The sequence below is a fragment of the Filicampus tigris genome, chromosome 10 (assembly GCF_054856515.1).
Source record: "Filicampus tigris isolate MCC_2025a chromosome 10, RoL_Ftig_1.0, whole genome shotgun sequence".
In the NCBI taxonomy this organism is placed as follows: Eukaryota; Metazoa; Chordata; class Actinopteri; order Syngnathiformes; family Syngnathidae; genus Filicampus; species Filicampus tigris.
This window is the reverse complement of record NC_141226.1, coordinates 16,639,255-16,657,303: the sequence shown is the minus strand read 5'-3', so window position 1 is coordinate 16,657,303 and position 18,049 is coordinate 16,639,255. Positions and strand designations below refer to the sequence as shown.

The 18,049-nt window shown below is 41.5% G+C and overlaps 2 protein-coding genes across 5 annotated transcripts in view; both read right to left on the bottom strand.

Annotated features, from left to right (window-relative positions):
• The window catches only part of LOC147141069 (uncharacterized), a 32,655-nt gene extending 23,900 nt beyond the window's left edge, over window positions 1-8,755 (bottom strand). Inside the window, exons 1-3 of one of the 4 annotated variants that reach the window (XM_086043322.1) lie at window positions 8,531-8,755; window positions 6,957-7,054; window positions 6,866-6,883 (exon numbers count right to left, since the gene is read on the bottom strand). In XM_086043322.1, the coding sequence (XP_085899448.1) occupies window positions 6,866-6,883; window positions 6,957-7,054; window positions 8,531-8,608 (194 nt within the window). In that variant the 5' untranslated portion in view covers window positions 8,609-8,755. Of the gene's footprint in view, window positions 1-6,865; window positions 7,055-8,023; window positions 8,467-8,530 lie in introns of those variants that run through there. The other 3 variants (XR_015088403.1, XR_015088402.1, XR_015088404.1) reach the window with 3 other exon arrangements.
• Window positions 8,756-13,571: 4,816 nt separating this feature from the next.
• On the bottom strand, window positions 13,572-17,958 carry psma8 (proteasome 20S subunit alpha 8). Its single transcript, XM_086042735.1, has 7 exons — window positions 17,749-17,958; window positions 16,745-16,871; window positions 16,518-16,642; window positions 16,191-16,313; window positions 15,991-16,110; window positions 14,092-14,154; window positions 13,572-14,007 (listed from the first exon to the last, which is right to left on the bottom strand). Exons 1-7 carry the CDS (start codon window positions 17,848-17,850, stop codon window positions 13,912-13,914), a joined length of 756 nt encoding a protein of 251 aa, XP_085898861.1. The 5' UTR covers window positions 17,851-17,958; the 3' UTR covers window positions 13,572-13,911.
• Window positions 17,959-18,049: the final 91 nt, after the last annotated feature.

The window sequence follows — 18,049 nt, the reverse complement described above, 5'->3', positions numbered from 1 at the left end:
TATTCAATACATAAATACATAATATTTTTCTCTGATGGGAATGTATGCTGTTTTAATGTGCTTTAGTTGTATATGAGTGAGCTAGCCAAAAATTAAATGATGCCAAAAAAAAAAAAAAAATCAACCACTGAACTTAAATAAAAAGAGGAAAAATATGCAGGCCAAAAAGTGCATACACACACCCACACATGCGCGCACACACACACGTACACAGTTTAAAGTTTTTGTGCTTAGTTTTGATTCAGCTCTTCATCACCACAGGGCCCAACTCCGGTTCGCTCCAGTATTAGGCTCAATTAGAACAAGATCCAATTAGAGGGCTGCGTTCCCCTGGGGCAAGGAGAGGCAGGAAATGGAGACGGAGAAAACGTGCAAGTCGACAACATGCGGACACAGCCAGCATAAACAAACTCACTTTGTTGATCTCGGCTCTTGCTACGCCAAAGTCCCCTGGGAGTCAAAGCCCTGCTAGTCTAAGCTATGAGATAAAACAAAATAAAAAAAAAAAAAGTGGGAAAAAAAAAAAGGCCCAGAGCGAAACATGAACTCTGTGAGCACAAGGGCTCCGACACCATGAAGGGAACGTCTGGGCCCAGAAAATGAAAAAGCCCGCAGGCGTTTTCCATTTACAGCGAAAAAATCCAGCACTCGCTTCTGGCCAGGGTTAGTATCAGACTCTCAAAATGAACACTTACACTACTGGAGGAACAAATGGAGCCGCTTTCCATTGTCGCTCTATTAAATCTGTGCCTTAATGGACATATACCTTACTACTGACAGAAATCAATAGTGTACAATAAGGCAGAATGGGAAGAAAAGGAGAAAGAAAAGAAACAGAAAAGGTGGATTGGCCAAGGACTAGCATGATGCTATACTGTGACATCGCCCTTGCCGGGGGGCTCAAGCTCTACCCCGCCCCCCCCAAGGCAAGCATGTGAGGGAAAATGGCGAGGGCCAAACTTGAGCTGCTGAAATGACCGCAAAAAAAAGACCAAGAGAGGAAGGGGTGTTTGGCTGACGCTTACGCAAAGTGGATATGCATCACGAAACCCTGGCTTTGGGGGGGTGGGGGTGGGGGGGGGAGACGTATGTCGCGCTCAGGTGTCGTGGGTGGCATGTGAAATGCTGCATTAAAACCACCCCCGACCCCCTCTGCAGTCTGCCAAGTTGTGTTTCAGGCAGAAAATGGATGAAAATCCCTTTAAGTCACATACTGAACTTGGCCCCGCAAAGTCAGACAGTCATTTGACAAATTTGCTTCAATTACACTTAAAGTGAGAGCGGAACCTCTGAAGGCTAATGGCCCCCTCAAGTCGTACCTTTGGGAAAAATATGCCCCTAAAGTCATACGTCAGTGCTCAAAGGATTGACTTGAGCATTTTCTTCAGATATTTTTCACATAACTTATCCCATTTGTCTTTTTCTTTGCCTTTATTGTGACATTTATTCCAAATGTAGGAATTTGGAATATTGAGTTGTTAAAAGAAGAACCTAAAAAGAGAGTTTAAGAGACTAAGAAAGAAAGTTTGGTGCTCGAGTAGTGGTCGGGCATGACATCACGTGAAAACTCAATTCAGCAAACGTCAAAGGGTGAAGGGAAGATAATACGTGTTCATGAAAGCATTACTTTTTAAAGTCACTGTAACATTAGATTACAAGTTATGGTTTTAAGAATAAAGATTGCTTTTATTCAAATAAAATAAAGGCAACCTTTCTGACTTACCATAATTACTTTGATTTAAAAAAGTGTTTTCTTACTTCAGTTAAAATAAACAGACTATTTGTTTTTTATTTTGAAAAATAAACAGCCTTTCTAGTCTTCACTTAACATTTTTTGAATGAAATATAAAATAAAGGCAGTCTTTTTACTTGATATATTTGTATTTGGAAAACCCAACATTTGTAATTGTTTATAAAAATAACGATGACATTTGAGGACCACCTGCAGTCACACCTACTTTTGAGACTTTCACTTTAAAGCGGAAGTCAACCCAAACATGTTTTTTTCAAGAATATGTTCCCAGCACGGTGGTCGACTGGTTAGCACGTCCTCCTCACAGTTCAAAGGTCGTGGGTTCGATCCCGGCCCCGGGCTTCCTGTGTGGAATTTGCATGTTCTCCCCGTGCCTGCGTGGGTTTTCTGCGGGTACTCCGGTTTCCTCCCACATTCCAAAAACATGTATGGTAGGTTGATTGGACACTCTAAATTGTCCCTAGGTGTGATTGTGAGTGCGAATGTTTGTTTGTCTCTGTGTGCCCTGCGATTGGCTGGCAACCAATTCAGGGTGTACCCCGCCTACTGCCCCAAGACAGCTGGGATAGGCTCCAGCACCCCCGTGACCCTTGTGAGGATAAGCGGTATGGATAATGGATGGATGGATGGATGGATGTTCCCAGCAGGCCCACTAGTTGAATCCTGGCATTCTGATTAAATTTTGCGTTTGAGGAATATAAGTTAAGCAGCATAATGCACTCATTTTTAGCCATCTCTGGAGGCGGCCATTTTGTCTTCTGTCGACTGAAAATGACATCACAACTGCTCACAACGACCAATCACGGCTGACCTGTTTTCTGAATCTGAGCCGTGATTGGTCGTTGTGAGCAGTTGTGATGTCATTTCCAGTTGACAGAAGACAAAATGGCTGCCCCCAGAGATGGCTAAAAACGAGTGGATTAACACGTATTCCACAAATGCAATATTTATCAGAATGCCCTGTTTCAACTAGAGAGCTTGCATAGAACATATTCTTGAAAAAAATGTTTGCGTTGACTTCCGCTTTAAGCTTGAATGCATACTGTGCTACGATCCATGTTTTTGTTGATGTGAGGTTATCGAAGCTTAATAACACTCAGTCGACAGCACAGAGTGTGCTGTTGTTGTTAGCTGACACAAGTAGTGACTATTCCCAGCTTGAAAACGCAAATATCTCTCCTTCCTCCATTGCTGTTTATGTATTATGGGTTGGACATGCGAGTCGTCAGCGCGCTGAAAGCATGACGCTACGCAAACGTTATTTGTTGAGTGCCTTTCATGAGCACTGTGGTGTTGGGAATCAAGTGTCATCTTGTATTTTATTATTCATCAACTATTAGTTAGCCCACTTACACTCTTACACACTTTAGAGACGACTCGCTTTCCGCCCGGCTGGAAGTCGTGTCACTTAACGCCGTCTCATGGATGCGGCAGGAGAGTTTAAAATAACACCTCATAAATCGGCGCTACATCCATCCACATCATCTTTCATACACATCATCGTGCAGGTGCAGCACTTGTTTTTCTTCTTAAGTGCAGCTGCATGTAAAGTCTATTCGCTCACAGGAGGTCAACGTTTGGCCACGGGGGCTCCCAGCTGCGGCCTGGCTGACCCGCGATGGCCGTCTCGCCTAACTGCTGCTGGAGTCAGCCGCCCCCCAGCAGTGTGAGTACTCCACTGATCTGGTGCTGGATCATGCGGTCTAGCATGACTACGCTGCATCATCACATGCGTCATACAAAAAAAAAAATTAAAAAAAGAGGGCAGATAATGCAGATCTACGTAGGCTCCCCATATATAAAAGATTTTTATTTTGTGTGTTTATTTTATGACTCGCTGGCAGAGGTGGGAAGAGTAGTCAAAGCTTATACTTCAATAAGAGTACTGTTACTTTAAAATAATACAACTCCAGGAAAAGGAAGCAGTAGTCTTATTAAAAATTACTGTTAAAACTACTCAAGCATTGAGTAATTGGTGATTTACTTAACCGGAACAACAAATAGAAACGGGAAACGTCTGATGTTGCCAACAATGAATTTAAACTTCTTTTTTTTTTTTTTACAAGATAACATAAATTATTGGAAATGTAGCCATAACAAATTGTGTTAAATTAATTTTCTTTGTTTACACTTGGGAAACAGGCAGCAATCACATCGAAAATCACAGCGTGTGTTCCCAAGTTTGAAGTGAAGTTCTTGTAGACTGGAATGTCTACAAGATACTTTGAAGATACGTTGAGGACCAGGGCGAGGGGAAGTCAAGGATTGCCGAGCCACTTCCTGCCGGCCTATCTGACTCCTTTATCCGCCAGGATCAGTTGTTAGCGCTGGCACTTTTCCTCGCCTGTCCTCTGGAGAGAGGTGGCTCTCAGCTGGAGAGAGGCACCGCGGGCTACACGCTATTTTCCATTGTGTGCCGAAAGACACTCGGCGTACTTGAGAGAGGCGGTGCAGGTGCACAGAGGAAGAGTATGAGGGCACACACCTGAGGGCCTCCTGTTTTTTTCCCCTCCTCCTCCTCGGCTTGTATTGGAGGGGCCTTCTGTGTGTGCTTATTTGTTGTCGGGGGAAGAGGAAGGAGGGAGGCAGATTTACAGACGCTACACTGCGCTAGAGGGAGGCAAGGGCCACGCCGTAATAAAACTAAAATGACATTCAATTGAGTGCAGGCCTCCGCCATGGAGAGAGTAACAAAAATGGTTGTTTGTCCGTGAGTTTGCTATAACAGGCTACATCCTGGTTTGTCATCCGTTTCTGCGTTTTAAGTGTTACAGATCCTCGACCAAAAGTAGGGCCATTTTCATTCTGGCGTAAATCCTATACACACAACAAATCAATCCATGTGATGCGCACCCATCAAGTGTGAAATTAAACAAGTAAATCAGCCTATTTCTGAAAACGTGTATGGATGTGAGTGAGCCCTTCTGAATGTACAGAATCGGCTAATTCACATACTTGCCTACCCAACAATTTTACCGACCATGACCTGGAAGCTAAGATGGTGAAGATCCAGATTATAAGTGACGGTCAGAGTTCACTGTGTGAAACACTATCACGCACAGGCACTATCATACATGCGCATCAATAAGCTTTCTGTCAAAGTCAAAAGGGAAGCAGAGCTCCATTGAGTTTTGTTGCATGTGTTAGCCTCTGATGACCAGCACACAATTGATTGCTCAGTGAAGTTATTTTGTGTTACGCTATTTATGTTTGATGATGCATCAGATACACACAGTATAGTGCATAAAGTGCTGCTTCCAGGGGAGCTTTTTTTTTTTTTGTCTTTCTGAAAAGTAGGACAAAAAGTGTGCCTTAAGTCTTGAGCAAGTGTTAAGACACTTGGGAAGCATTTTTAATAAAAAAATATTTTCCAGTTTAGACTCCTTTTAAATCGTCATCTCAAAACCCAATTAGGGACGATTAAAACTTCATCAATTCAGATTTTTGTAAGTGACCTCTGACCCAATTTGGAAACCCTGCCATAAGGCATTACTTAATTTCATGACAAAATGGCGCAGGTAAAACTTGGCCTTACTCGGGAAGTTTTTTTTTCCCCCCGTTTGAAAGTGATCCTTTTGTTTCCTGTTGGTTTAGAAGCTGACAGGCTACAAGGGTCCCTGTGACAACAAGCATCCATCTCCACGTGTCAGTCGCCGAGACAAAAGAGGCAACAAGGGACAGATAAAGAAAGTGATGGGGAACAAGACGAGAGTTAAGACGAAATGGAGGGGAAGTTGTAAGTCTGTGTCAGATGATTTGACCATGTGAGGAAGGCCTTGAATTTAGCAGGGTTATAATAGTTTGGGATTTTTCATTATACATCGTTTTTATTTAGTTTTGAATTTTGCTTCATAAATTGTGTTATTTTTAATTACTTTGAAGAGTAGTTTTGTTTTGTTAAAAAAAATCAACAGCCAAAATAAAAAATCAGGAAAGTAAACCTGGCCACAGTTTATCTTTAGCCACAGGTGCTTCTACTCAATAGCTTGTTTACCTGCCGGTTGAAACGCTTCATTTTAGTTTTGTTTTAATTATCTTTAGTATTAGTTTTCCACCACGTGCGCAATTAGACGGCACTTTAATCCAGATTTGCGCTAGGCACGAACCGACGTCTGGTGTAGTTCAGGTCAAATTTCACCATGCTGCCTACAATTCTAGCACTACTCAACACAGATAGCTTGCGACAGCTGGGATCATTATTTTCAATTGTCTGCATATCCCGATTTTCAAACAATATCTGCCAAATGCTCAAGGATTATTTCTCTTTATCAAAAGAAGCCCCCTATTGATTTTCTGCTCTGTAACATAAGATGTTTGAGCTACTGGAAATGAACGTCAGATCAATAGGTAATTTCATCCCCAAACTTTTGGGGATAAGCGTGTGTTAAAGCATGTTGTTTATTGATTTTGAATGACATTTGACAGAAGATTCTTGTCTTTGCAGGGACTCCACCAACGTGATTTGAGCTCATGGCCGCAGCAGTTTTGTGAGATTCACCCAGCAAGAAGCGGGCGAGTGACGGTGTGAGGGCTGATGTTTTCATCACAATTATATGTCTCACCCAGCACACTCTCCCTGCTACTCTTGCTAATTTAGATTGAGATCCTTCCAGGCTTTCCCCCCTATCTTTCATTTCCCTGCCTTCCATCTCTTCTCTCTGCATCCCATCAGCCCCTTGATAGGGGAAAAAAAAAGCCTTCATGTCTGTGACTTTCTTGCCCTGCAGCGCATGAAGCCCTCTTTTATTTTGATCATCGCAGCACAATGGATTCATGCCATTCTGGCAACTTTATTCAGTATCAGCCCGAATTTACATACTGCTTAACAAGTTTGTGCATGACTGTTGATGCCCCTGATCAAAGTGCTTTTGGAAATCTTTCTCATCTGATTTCCCACTCCCCCTTCCATCCTTCATTTCAAATGCATGCCGCAGACAGGCATCTTTAACTCAGGGGCAGAAAAAAAGGTAACCTTAGTGCTGCACAAGCCCAAATGTCATCCAACAAGGAGGGCTCGTGTCCCGAGGATACAGATAATGTAATCTAAGCAGTATACAGTGTGTGACTGTCTTTGAGCATGTGTGTATGTGTGTGTGTGTGTCCATGACTTGCCTCAGTGTGTATTGGCAGCTTGGGTTTAGGGGCAGAGGATGACAAAAGTCAAAGCAGTCATGTGTCATTTTGGGTGCTGAGGGCCTCGGACCTGCCTGGGGGGCTGTCCTCTCTGTCAGACGCACTCAGACATCTGCACTGAACTCTCCTGCCGTCTCCTCCTCTTCTTCTTCTTCTGACGGTCATTCGCTAGGATCGGACAATGGCATCAAAATGATATCTCCAAAAATAAAAGAAATGTAGGACTAATATTCTTCATGTACTAAATAAAGCTTGCTCAGAGCAGAATTTGTTAGTGCAACCTTTGTATCCGATGGTTAAAGACAATACAACTGTATATACGTAGTCATTTGTATCCATAAAACAAAATCAGCCTTTGCTTAGAGTGCAGCAGAAGCTGTTAAAAGAGAAAGCCAACCCAAACATTTTTTTTCAAGAATATGTTCTATGCAGGCCCACTAGCTGAAACAAGGCATTCTGATTAATATTGTATGTGTGGAATATGAGTTAAGCAGCAAAATCCACCTGTTTTTTGCCATCTCAGGAGGTGGCCATTTTGTCGCTTTTGTCGACTGAAAATTACATCACAGTTGCTCAGGGCTCAGATAATGACCAATCATGACTCAGCTCCAGAAAACAGCTGAGCCAGTGAGTCTACAGAAATTACAAAATGGCCGCCCCCTGAGATGGCTAAAAACATACTCAACTCATATTCCACAAACACACTATTAGCAAGAATGCCATGTTTAGACTAATGAAGGCACGTGGAACATATTATTTCAAAGATTAGTTTGTTGACTTCCACTTTAACAATCTAGTTGACAAACACACTAAAATGAGATAAAGTATCATGACACTGAACAGGATGAGTAGAAGAGAAAATTGACAAATTGATGGAGAATAAGTAAAGACAAATGGAGCAAGGGTGCAAAGAAAATTATTCACACATGAAACGAGGATAATTTCATAATGTGTTGTTTCACGGTTCGAAATAAATAAATCGCAGTTTGTGAGGCAAAAATTACATTTTGCACACAAAAATACATTGAATAGCAAAACTCAGAAACAACTGCTGAGACTACCGCCAAAAGAAAGAAGAAAAAGAAGAAGAACGGCCGAGACTGTCCCAAAAAGCTCAGCTGGGCTCACGACACTTACTGCAGTTAGTCGGAGGTCTAAGGAAGCTGTGTGCTACTATGCTGCAGCAGTTAATTAGCAACGAGCTTCAGTTGGTTACCAGTGCTCATAAACATGTTGCAGAGTCGCTTCTAAGTCGGTTATTATCACCTGCATGACGGTGAAAAAGCTACATTTCAAGTATCTTTCTTATAAAAGGATGATGAGAAAAGACGGAGAAGCCATGCTAAATGCTAAGCTAAACTAAAATAGACACGGCTAGCGAAATTAAAGACTGGAAGTAAGTGCCCGGGTGATGGAGTAAATTTTTCACAGATGTCTGGTTGGAAACGTGTTAAAATGGAGAACACCAAACTCTGAACAGAAAAATAGCAGGCAAATTAATAAGCGTCTCTGGAGACAAAATCTACTCGCTAAACAGAACCGGAAATGAATTACGATACGCTATGTCGACGTATAGGGCAACCAGGAAGTGTGGCCCATAAGATTAATAGTACAGTATATTAAAATGATGTAAAATATTTATACCTGCTGTATTATTTGTTGTTTGCCGACGCCAGTTACATCAGGCTGGTCAGAGACATCAGTCATGTTCCTCTTTCTCATCTACTCACAGTTTCACGCAACACGTTAGAATGTGCAATGAGGGGGACGCAGGGGGCATTTGGGCTCTTTTTTGCTTTTTGCTCTGCGGATTTATGACCAAAACTTCATACATGTCAACAGGCTGCTGGTGGAACAGCAGGTGGCCAACATAAGAGAACTGGGACAGTTTGCTCTAAACACAGAAGGAGGCGCTGCAGGAGTCTACAGTATGTCCCTGACTGGTTTCATGTTAATAGGGAAGTATATATTTTTTTAGAAAATTATGTTTGTTTGTTTTTTCATTTATTTATTTTTTGTTGTTAATATTATTACCATTAATTTAAAAATATATAATAATCGTGGGGGGTTTTCCCCATGTTTTTTGACAGTATTTGAAAAGCACTTTGTTTTAGCTATGGTTGCTAATGCTCTATAAAAAAAAAGTTGAGTTGAAAAATTCTCTCCAATGATTTCCAAAGGAAATGCCTGCCTCATAATTCTAAAATCTAACGTACATACTTTTTAAATGCCTCTAGCCACACTGCGCATCCCAAATCCAAGGTCACATTTTTTTCTCCTTAGGGCCCGTGTACCGGGTTATTACGATGTCATCATCCGCCATGTTAGGGGCTACGGTGAATGAGCGTACGTTAAAGGCTGTGTATTTGTCGATTGAAAGACATGTCAAAATGCAAGAAATTTGCGGGGCTTTACAAGGATAAATTATACAGTGAAGCCGGAGACCCATGTCTTGCAAAAATAGACATTATAAATCGTGGACGTGTAGCCTACTAATTCCTTAACAATAACCGCGCATATTTTGTATAGTCTGCTAGCTGAGCAAACATCCCAATAGGAAACATGAAATAAGCGAGAGAGAAAAATGGCTTGGAAAAACTACAATGAAAAGAGGGCGTGGGTGGAAAGAGGGGAATCGTGGGAATGCAAGATTGCACCTCCCTCGGGCGATCTAATCATCCTACGGGCCGATGGTTCCTCCTTATGCATCGGCTGACATTTTCCTGTAACCCCATCCCGAGTAATGCCATGTGATGTGTGACTGGCTTCTGCCATGGCGCTGAGAAGCCGCCGGGCCCCGGGGCCGACCGCTTTTTGCCCCGCAGCCCCCCCTCGGATTGTTTATTTTAGCATTCGTCCACATTTTGCTCTCTCTTTGTCTTTCCCCTCTTCAGTGTCGACTTTCAATTAGAGGAGTGATTCTCTATGTGGGACAAAACCCCAGACAGGTGACTCTTGAGGGGTAACCCAAAACCTTGTCTTTAGTGTTGTTTCCCGTCAAACTATTAGTATTCTTGCACCTTTCACAGGACACAAAGGCATCGGGCCGTCAGCCGTATCTGTTACTGCTCAAAAATCAAGACGAGAGTGAGTGAGGCTTACAAATAAGATTCGGGGACAGAGGAGATGAGATGTTTGATAGGAGATAATGGAACGACGTTCAAAATGCATCCCTGCAGCTAGGCGAGAACATTAAAAGAGAATATATTTTATTTGCTTTTGGATATGTAAGCCGGCGTGCAGATATGCCTAAACTTAACTTTACATTGCAAGAGTCCCCCGGGGTGGACGAGGGTGGAGGCGGGCCAATGCGGCTATACACACAAATAGTTGATGTGTGTAGCTGTCGACGTGTGACAAGCAGAAAAGGGACAGTGTTGAGAGCGTAGCCTTTTACGACCCAACACACTTTGACAGCTTGGCCATGGCTGGGGGACACAAGCCATGCTGCTGTTTCATCTGACAATTTGAAGCAAAAAAAAAAAAAAAAAAAAAAAAAAAAAAACAACGCTCCTTCCACAGATTGGCTTGTTCACATTGTTGTGCGTGAGTGTGTGTGTGTGCGTGTGTTCAAGTAAAGACACAAAAACATGTCTGCAAGATAAAGGTGTCACACTGTCAGTCAGTCTGCCAGTCTGCAAGATGAGAAAGCCAGATGAAAGTAAGGAAAAAGAGACGATGATGATGCTTTTGAGGCAACACTGCGCTCTGCTGGTGAAGTCCCACGCAGACGCCTCGTGGCAAAAACAAGGCCCCCATCAGGAGCAGACCAGGCTTACAACCAACGATTTTCAGCCTCAGACTAAAAGCCGAAAGTCTGAAGTTTCATTGGAGTCGTAGTGCGCTCCCGTCATCTCAATTTATTAGTATATGGTGAAATTTTCAGCTGTTTTAGATCAGCCGCTCCCTAATCTTACTCTGAAAAAAAAATTTGAATTTACTCTATTTTATTTGTGTTTAGACTAGTAGGGGGGCATATAAAAACGGGGATTTTGCTGCTTAACTCATATTGCACAAACTCACTATTAATCAGAATGTCATGTTTCAACTAGTGGGCCTGCTGGGAACATATTCTTGAAAAAAATATGTTTGGGTTATTTCCCTTTAAGGCCTATTTCCTTCTAAATAGCCTATTTCCTTCTATTTCCTTGTTGATTGAGCCCCAAATGGTTCCACTTTTACGGTATTGGACATTGAAGATTCCACTGTATATGCATGGCGGATGAAGCAGGGAGAAAAACACATGAAAGCAGCATTTTCTATTGTATGTGTAACTAGCCTGGAAGCTGTGTGTGTGCGTGTGTGTGTGTTTGCATACAAACAATGCACTCAGTTGACAGCCCGCAGCAGTGTGCATTCTTGCTTGGAGAGTACATGTCCCCGGGCCGCGTTCCTCCACTGATGACCTCTGGTGAAGCCATTATCTTCTGCATTAATGATGAGCCCAAGCCGGCCGGCGATGGGAGAGATGGACTTTTGTCCTCAGGCGCAGCAGCAGCAGCAGCAGTTGATTTTGGCCAACAACAATTGCTGGGAAAAATAAAGAAAGAAAGGGGAATAGTGGGAGGGAAGAAAGACAAGACTCCATAGCCACAAGCAGCTGCCAAAAGACTTTGCTGAAGCACAAAATAAGCTTACACGATTGAGAGGGGCAGATCAGACTTTTATCAATAATGGCCGACTAAGCTTAGCCGCCTATTCAATTAATTATCTGCTTTACTGCAAACTGGCTGGGACTTCTCAGTAAATCATGAGGAAGTGAAATGGCACATGTATTTCACAGAGATCCATCCATTACTCGTTGGGAAATTATGCCAAATGTCAATAATAATAATAATAATGATGATGAAAATACTAATAATTATTTACACTCTTCTACAAATTTTTACATTTAAAAAAAAAAAATCAGAGATACAAGATGTAAACTTTTCTAGATTAAATGTTTTGCTCTGATTCCAAATCTGGCCTTTTTTTTTCTCTCTCACACATCATCATTTCATAATAATATATAACTGTACAATGTAATATAGCAATACAATTACCGGTAGTAATATTTACGATTTAAGGGTTAGGTTCAGCAACAGGTGGAATTTTTTTTCTGAAACTTCACAGTATTGTGCAAGCTATTCAAGGTCAAACTTATAAACCAAAAATTTAAATATCTCAAAAACCTGATGTGCTAAAAAAAAAAAATAAGTAAAGAGATATTTATAATCAGTATCAAAAATACGTTTCAGGGCACACTAAGCCATGTCTGATTAAAATTTGCTGTTGACCAGTGTTGGTAGTATTTCAATGTAATTTGTTAGTACTTGAGCCCCACCATTAGGTTTCATGAGAAGTGGGGAAACAAAATTGTTCATGGCTTGTATTAGCACAGTTTTAATGTTATTGTTTATTTTTATTTCATTTATTTAAGTTTACTTCAGTTCTTTTTTATTGTTAATTATATTAACGGAGATTTATACAGCTGATAACTGCACTGTCAGTCAAGTGTCTGTTTCCACTATTTTGGTTGCATTAAAGATCCTGTCAGTATGCTGCAGTTCAGTTCCACACACCTACAAAGTCCAAGATCAATAATTCCATTTTTCTGGATCCTCCCTAAAACAGTTACGCTATTTGTGTGTAATCCAGCTAACAGCGATAAAAACAGAAAGCAGTGAATGAGTAACTTGGCCATAGTATAGACAGGTCCTATATAGGAGACACTCCAAACAAGACAAATGACAAACAAAGTGCAGTTGCTCTTGTCAAGGCAGCCAGTGCATCCACTCAGGAAATCCTGGCTTGGGGAGATGACTCTAAATGAAGGACTTTAACCATTCACCATTATGTCTTTGCTGGAGAGTCGGGAGGGAAGTCCCCCGGGGCCCCTCGGCACAGCAAAGCACAACTTTTTTCAAAGGGGCTCTCAGATTAAAGTCCATGAAAGTTCCCATTGGGGTCTGAGGCCAGGATCCCATTAAGCAGCCCTTCCACACCGCCGGCCATAATTGTGTCATTGAGAATTCACAGCAGCACTTGCTTGATAAGCGAATTTAAGGTAAAAAAAAAAAAAAAAAGGAGGGGTGGGTGGCAGGGGAGTGGCAGAGGGGTCTTGTTAGGCTACCATTAGATGCTGCTTTCACACCTCTTTAGTTAGTTTTAAAATGACAGAGGGATGGCTCAGGACTAAAGATGCATGTTACAAAACTTTGACTATTGAAAAACACGACCTTTTACAGCCACTCGCACCGGTTTATGCCGCAGTTATCATAATGGGATGACGATAAAAAGGAAAAAAAACATGTTAAATCTAATAGTTGTTGAATCACGCTGACATATTCTTGAATGATCAGCAAAGGAAAGCCTATGTAACCCATTTAAACAATTTGATGTCATAGAATATGTTGACGGTGAATAAATCAGGTATTTAAGTGGTGAATTAAATGACTGGATTTTGAATGAATGGATTTTTACTATATTTAGAGAACTGTCAAAAGATTGTGATGTTGACATGTTGATTTCAAAGGTATAAAGCAAATACTGGTAGATGAATATTGTAATATCTGCAAAAGTTGTTAACAAAAATTATTTGTCCCCTTGGATTATGTTTTTTTCCAAATCCACTCTAAATGTTGCTATAGTGTATATACTGTGATGTGTTTTCTCAATTGCGCCATGATATTAAGGTCAGCAAGACTTTATAAACAAGTCATCTTTTATTGAGAATTGTTCCCATTTACAATTCTGAATGGTCTATTTTGGACATGTGATATTCTTCACCATCAAAGCACTTTGATGAATTATAGAAAAGTGTCCTTATGTGAAGCCTAACTTGAGTCCGGCATGTATGTATGTATGAGTGAGTATTTACACACTTAAACAGCTGGAGGTATAGTACATCTGCTGCAGTATCTCAAGTTAGGACTCACCTCTTTACAGTGAAATAATTGTGTTATCGGCCCCCTTTGCCCCCCCCAAAAGGCTACTTCCATATCCAAGTGCAATAAAAAAAAAAAAAAAAAAACAACAACACTATTTCAAGTGGACTTTTTCTGTTTCTTCTTTTCGGCCTCTTCCTCTTTTTCCTTTTCGATCTCAGCCACCAGAGTTTCGATCTCCTTGGACTCCAGGATCTGATGACAGCCGAACAGACTCATTATGAGCTTACAAAGAACTCTAATAGAATGTACAAGTGAAGCAACGTGAATGAAGGTCACCTTCAGCGGTTGATTCCGTCTGATAACAGCCAGTTCAATATTTTTCCCCCCCGACTGGACCACCTGTTGAAGGAATATAAAATGACGGTTCAGAGAATGGAACCAATGATGGAAAAGATGGTGTTTGTTCAAGCGGTTTTTTTTTTTTTTCAATGGAACAACTGAAATATGTTTCTTTCTGGGAAATTCTTACATATTAAGGATGTACCTATAAACAGTATATATATATTTTCTGTTACTGTTATGATACTACTACTATCTGACACCAGAATTTAATTACAGACCAAGTAAGGTATCTTGATAACGTCCCCTTTTACAGCTGATTGATGGTGGACACTTATTTAACAATGCATCACTTTAGCATTTCACAAGGGCCTTCCACCTTAGCACATTTGTCTAAACATGTCTTGACCTTGAAGAAAAACCTTGAAGAAAAAAAGAAAAGGGCTTTCTTGCAAACTGCTCACACAGTTTAAAGCACTGAATTGTCCAACATGTATTTCTAAAGTGGGGTACACACCTATCTGGCCAAATTTGAGAATTATTCCTTCTGATCAAATTCTACAGACAAAATTTAAGGATGCCTCTGAAAGACTATCCTACGCAACCATCCTGTGGTATGGGGTATGCTGAGAAATTTATTTTCCTCCTTTATTCATTTGGAAAAAGGTCACGGCCAACAATCTGAATGTTAAACCTGTCCAATGTATATGGTGGCCAATACTTGCTTTTCTGCACGTTTGGGTAATACCGAGTTCGGTGTATGCACAATGTCGTTACCAGGTAAGTTAAGACTAGTTTCTCCTCCTCTAACTACAACTCTTGTCATCTTCTTTGTAGTGCAGTCTAGACCTTCTGTGGCACCATAATGCCTCTCACAGGTCAGTCTTGGTACTACAACAAACATCTGGTTTCAGGGAGTAGACCAGGGGTGCCCGTTACGTCGATCGCGATCGATCGGTCGATCGCAAAGGCACTGTGGGTAGATCGCCAGCCTATCATCCGTCCTCGCTACTTTATTGCTACATTCACACCAACTGCGTTGAGAGCGTTTCTGGCGGCGCGTTCCAATTGGAGTCAATGTAGTTCGCGCGGGCGGGCGCGGTTGCGTGCGGGGAGGCGCGAATGATGCGTTATAGAACTTTACCAAGACAGCAATATTGATAGCATTAGCATAGTGTGCAAAAAAGTTGACTTTTTTTAATCCGCGCCGAATGGAGCGAATGGGCGGATTGATCTGCTTGAGGCTGGCTATCAGCAGCTACTGTCCGGACTATGCGTCCCTGGCCGATTCCATTCAGGTCAAGTCATCAGAGTAAGGTAATTACAAAACTTTTTGTTGTTGTATTGTGCTATACTGTATAGGTTGATGCAGTCATGCAAGGTACACCAGCATATACGGTACATCTAAAAAATGATTCTCAATGTATTTATAAATAATGTGTTTTGCATTTTTAGTAGGTGGTAGATCATTTTGAATCGGTCACGTCATAAGTAGCTCTCAGGCTGAAAAAGTGTGGGCACCCCTGGAGTAGACTCACCATTGTTAAGGCCTCTACACCAATCTCACGTTGGCCGTCGTGGCCAATTGTCACGTTGGGCTAGAAACACGCCCCCCGGACGCCCCGACAACAGCCCCGACTTGATGGCGTCGCGCGCCACACCAAACAGACGCCTTGTACCGACTTTCTGACGGCGGATTGGTGTGTAGAGGCCTTTAGTGTAGATGGTTGTGTGTGCTTGTGTTGGTCATCTCATTGTGTGTTGGGTCTCTTACATTTTAAACAATTTTTAAGATGTTAAAATCAGTTGATGTGTACCCTACTTTATAAGAGTGTATACTGTATAGGACTCGGAACAATCTAGTTTCAACAATCTCAAAGAGCACATTAAACCCACTTCGAGCAAAGCTTTGATTGCCAACTTGATTGCTTCATTGTCTCCAGCGATGGCTTCGTCTGTGTAGTTCTTCTCCAGAAACTCCCTCACCGTTTTGGCACTACGACCAATTGCGTTTGCCTAAAAGGTAGATGATGGAAGATGATGCATTCATTCAACATTGTTCAGCATTTGGACACGTGCACACCAAAGTCACTCACCTTCCAAGCATGGTAGGTTCCTGATGGGTCAGTCTGATACAGCCTTGGAGTCCCATCGTAGTCAAAGCCGACAATCAAAGCAGAGATGCCGAATGGTCTGCGACCGTTGCTTTGAGTGTAACGCTAAAATACATTTTTTTTTTTAATTAAGAAAAAACATTTCAAACAAAATGGATAGGGAAAGTCAGACTCCAATGTATTTATACTTTTTCTTGTTTTTTTAATTCACAGAAAAATGTTGGGGGCTTTCCAAATTAGACTACATTTTCAGGTTCCATTGTAAATCCATTAAGATGAATAGAGTGGGAATATCAACATGAGGTGCACCTGTTTCAGGGTGGCTATGTAGCGTGTGATGTATTCCACAGTGACAGGATCCTCCACAGTCAACCGGTGGCTCTGGCACTCAACACGCGCACGGTTTATCACGATACGAGCGTCTGCCGTCAGCCCTGAATAAGGTCAGTCAAAAGCAATTAGGAACACAACAAGAGACAAATGACATTTTAATACATGCATGCACCTATAACTAAGGAATGTAATTCATGGTTCACCTGCAAACGCCATACAGACATGCTCGTCGAGGGCGCATATCTTGCGGACGGTTCGCTCCTCCTGCAACTTCGCAACCGATTTCTTCTCAACACCGAGGACGACAATGTCTTTGCCCCTAATTCCCACCTATTCACACACATGTACCAAATAAAAGACAACAAAATGAAGGTGCTTGCTCTGTTGGTTCCAAATTAAGGCATCGTGTTAACATTCACTAAACAATCTGCATCATTTAAGGGTGGGGAAGGCAATAGTTGAAGTCCTGCTGAGTAGAGGTTGACTTTTTTAGGGTGTGGGTGTGACGTCTCTATTGAGCCCAAAAAAAACGCGATAACCGAACCACGAAGTAGCAATGGAAAACTATACATTAAAAAAAAAAAGACGTGGTTGTAATGGGAGCCCAATGCATCAACAAACTGTTCAACGTAGGCTGTAAATACTTATTAAGATCATGTGATTTCTCAGATTTTTCATAGACCATTAATTTTTCATATTTTTTAAATACAGGGTGAAAACACAAGTTACAATATTTCAATTATGGAAGACGGCTCCAAAATTAAATGTGGAATTAGTAAAGCATTTGAACACTTTCTAGAGTAACTCGAACATTAAAAAGCTGTTGATTTTTTTGGGCAGGTATTTTGCCCATATAAAAATACAACACTAAGCCAGGTGACAACACGACCATCTTGTTCTTGTTTTTATTTTATTTTAATTTTTAAAATAACTCATATCACGTTTATAAAAATGTATCCTAACTTGTAAAGCAAAAGCTCACTGAGCATGACACAGCTACAAGATGCTAACCAATAACACTTCTTAAAGTATTTCTCGATCAAAACAGAACGTACTCGCCACTAACTTCAGTCACAATAACTACATTCCAATTATCGTAGCGCGGACTATGATGAACTGTGAGCTTCATCACCAGAGAGTCATGTTAACCACAAGCTAACTAGCTAGCGTTGACTTTAGCTTTTTTTAGTTTCATTTCCCAACTGACCGCCGTGGAGCCTTTCTTTACAGCTTCTTGCGCGTACTCCACTTGAAATAGATGGCCGTCCGGGGAGAAGACGGTGATAGCTCTATCGTATCTTGCTGCCATAGCCTCGCAAGACGAGTACAATCACAAGAAAAAAGCGACTCTTTAGCCAAATGATTCAGCTAGTTTTTAGCCGCAAACCACTCAATCGTACGCTGCCGCTTGTTGAGTACGGCGCATGCGCATGAACTCTGAACTCGGAAGATACTACTACGAAAATTGTAACTTGTTAAACCAGCTCATTTCGTGCAAACATATGTCG

What these genes read in the sequence shown, in the direction of transcription:
- psma8 (XM_086042735.1), bottom strand. Translation starts at nt 17,850, where the DNA reads ATGGCAGCAAGATACGATAGAGCTATCACCGTCTTCTCCCCGGACGGC. An exon ending in TGTCTGTATGGCGTTTGCAG is followed by an intron (nt 16,643 to 16,744) that starts GTGAACCATGAA and finishes GACCTTATTCAG; the next exon opens with GGCTGACGGCAGACGCTCGT. An exon ending in GAACCTACCATGCTTGGAAG is followed by an intron (nt 16,111 to 16,190) that starts GTGAGTGACTTT and finishes TCTACCTTTTAG; the next exon opens with GCAAACGCAATTGGTCGTAG.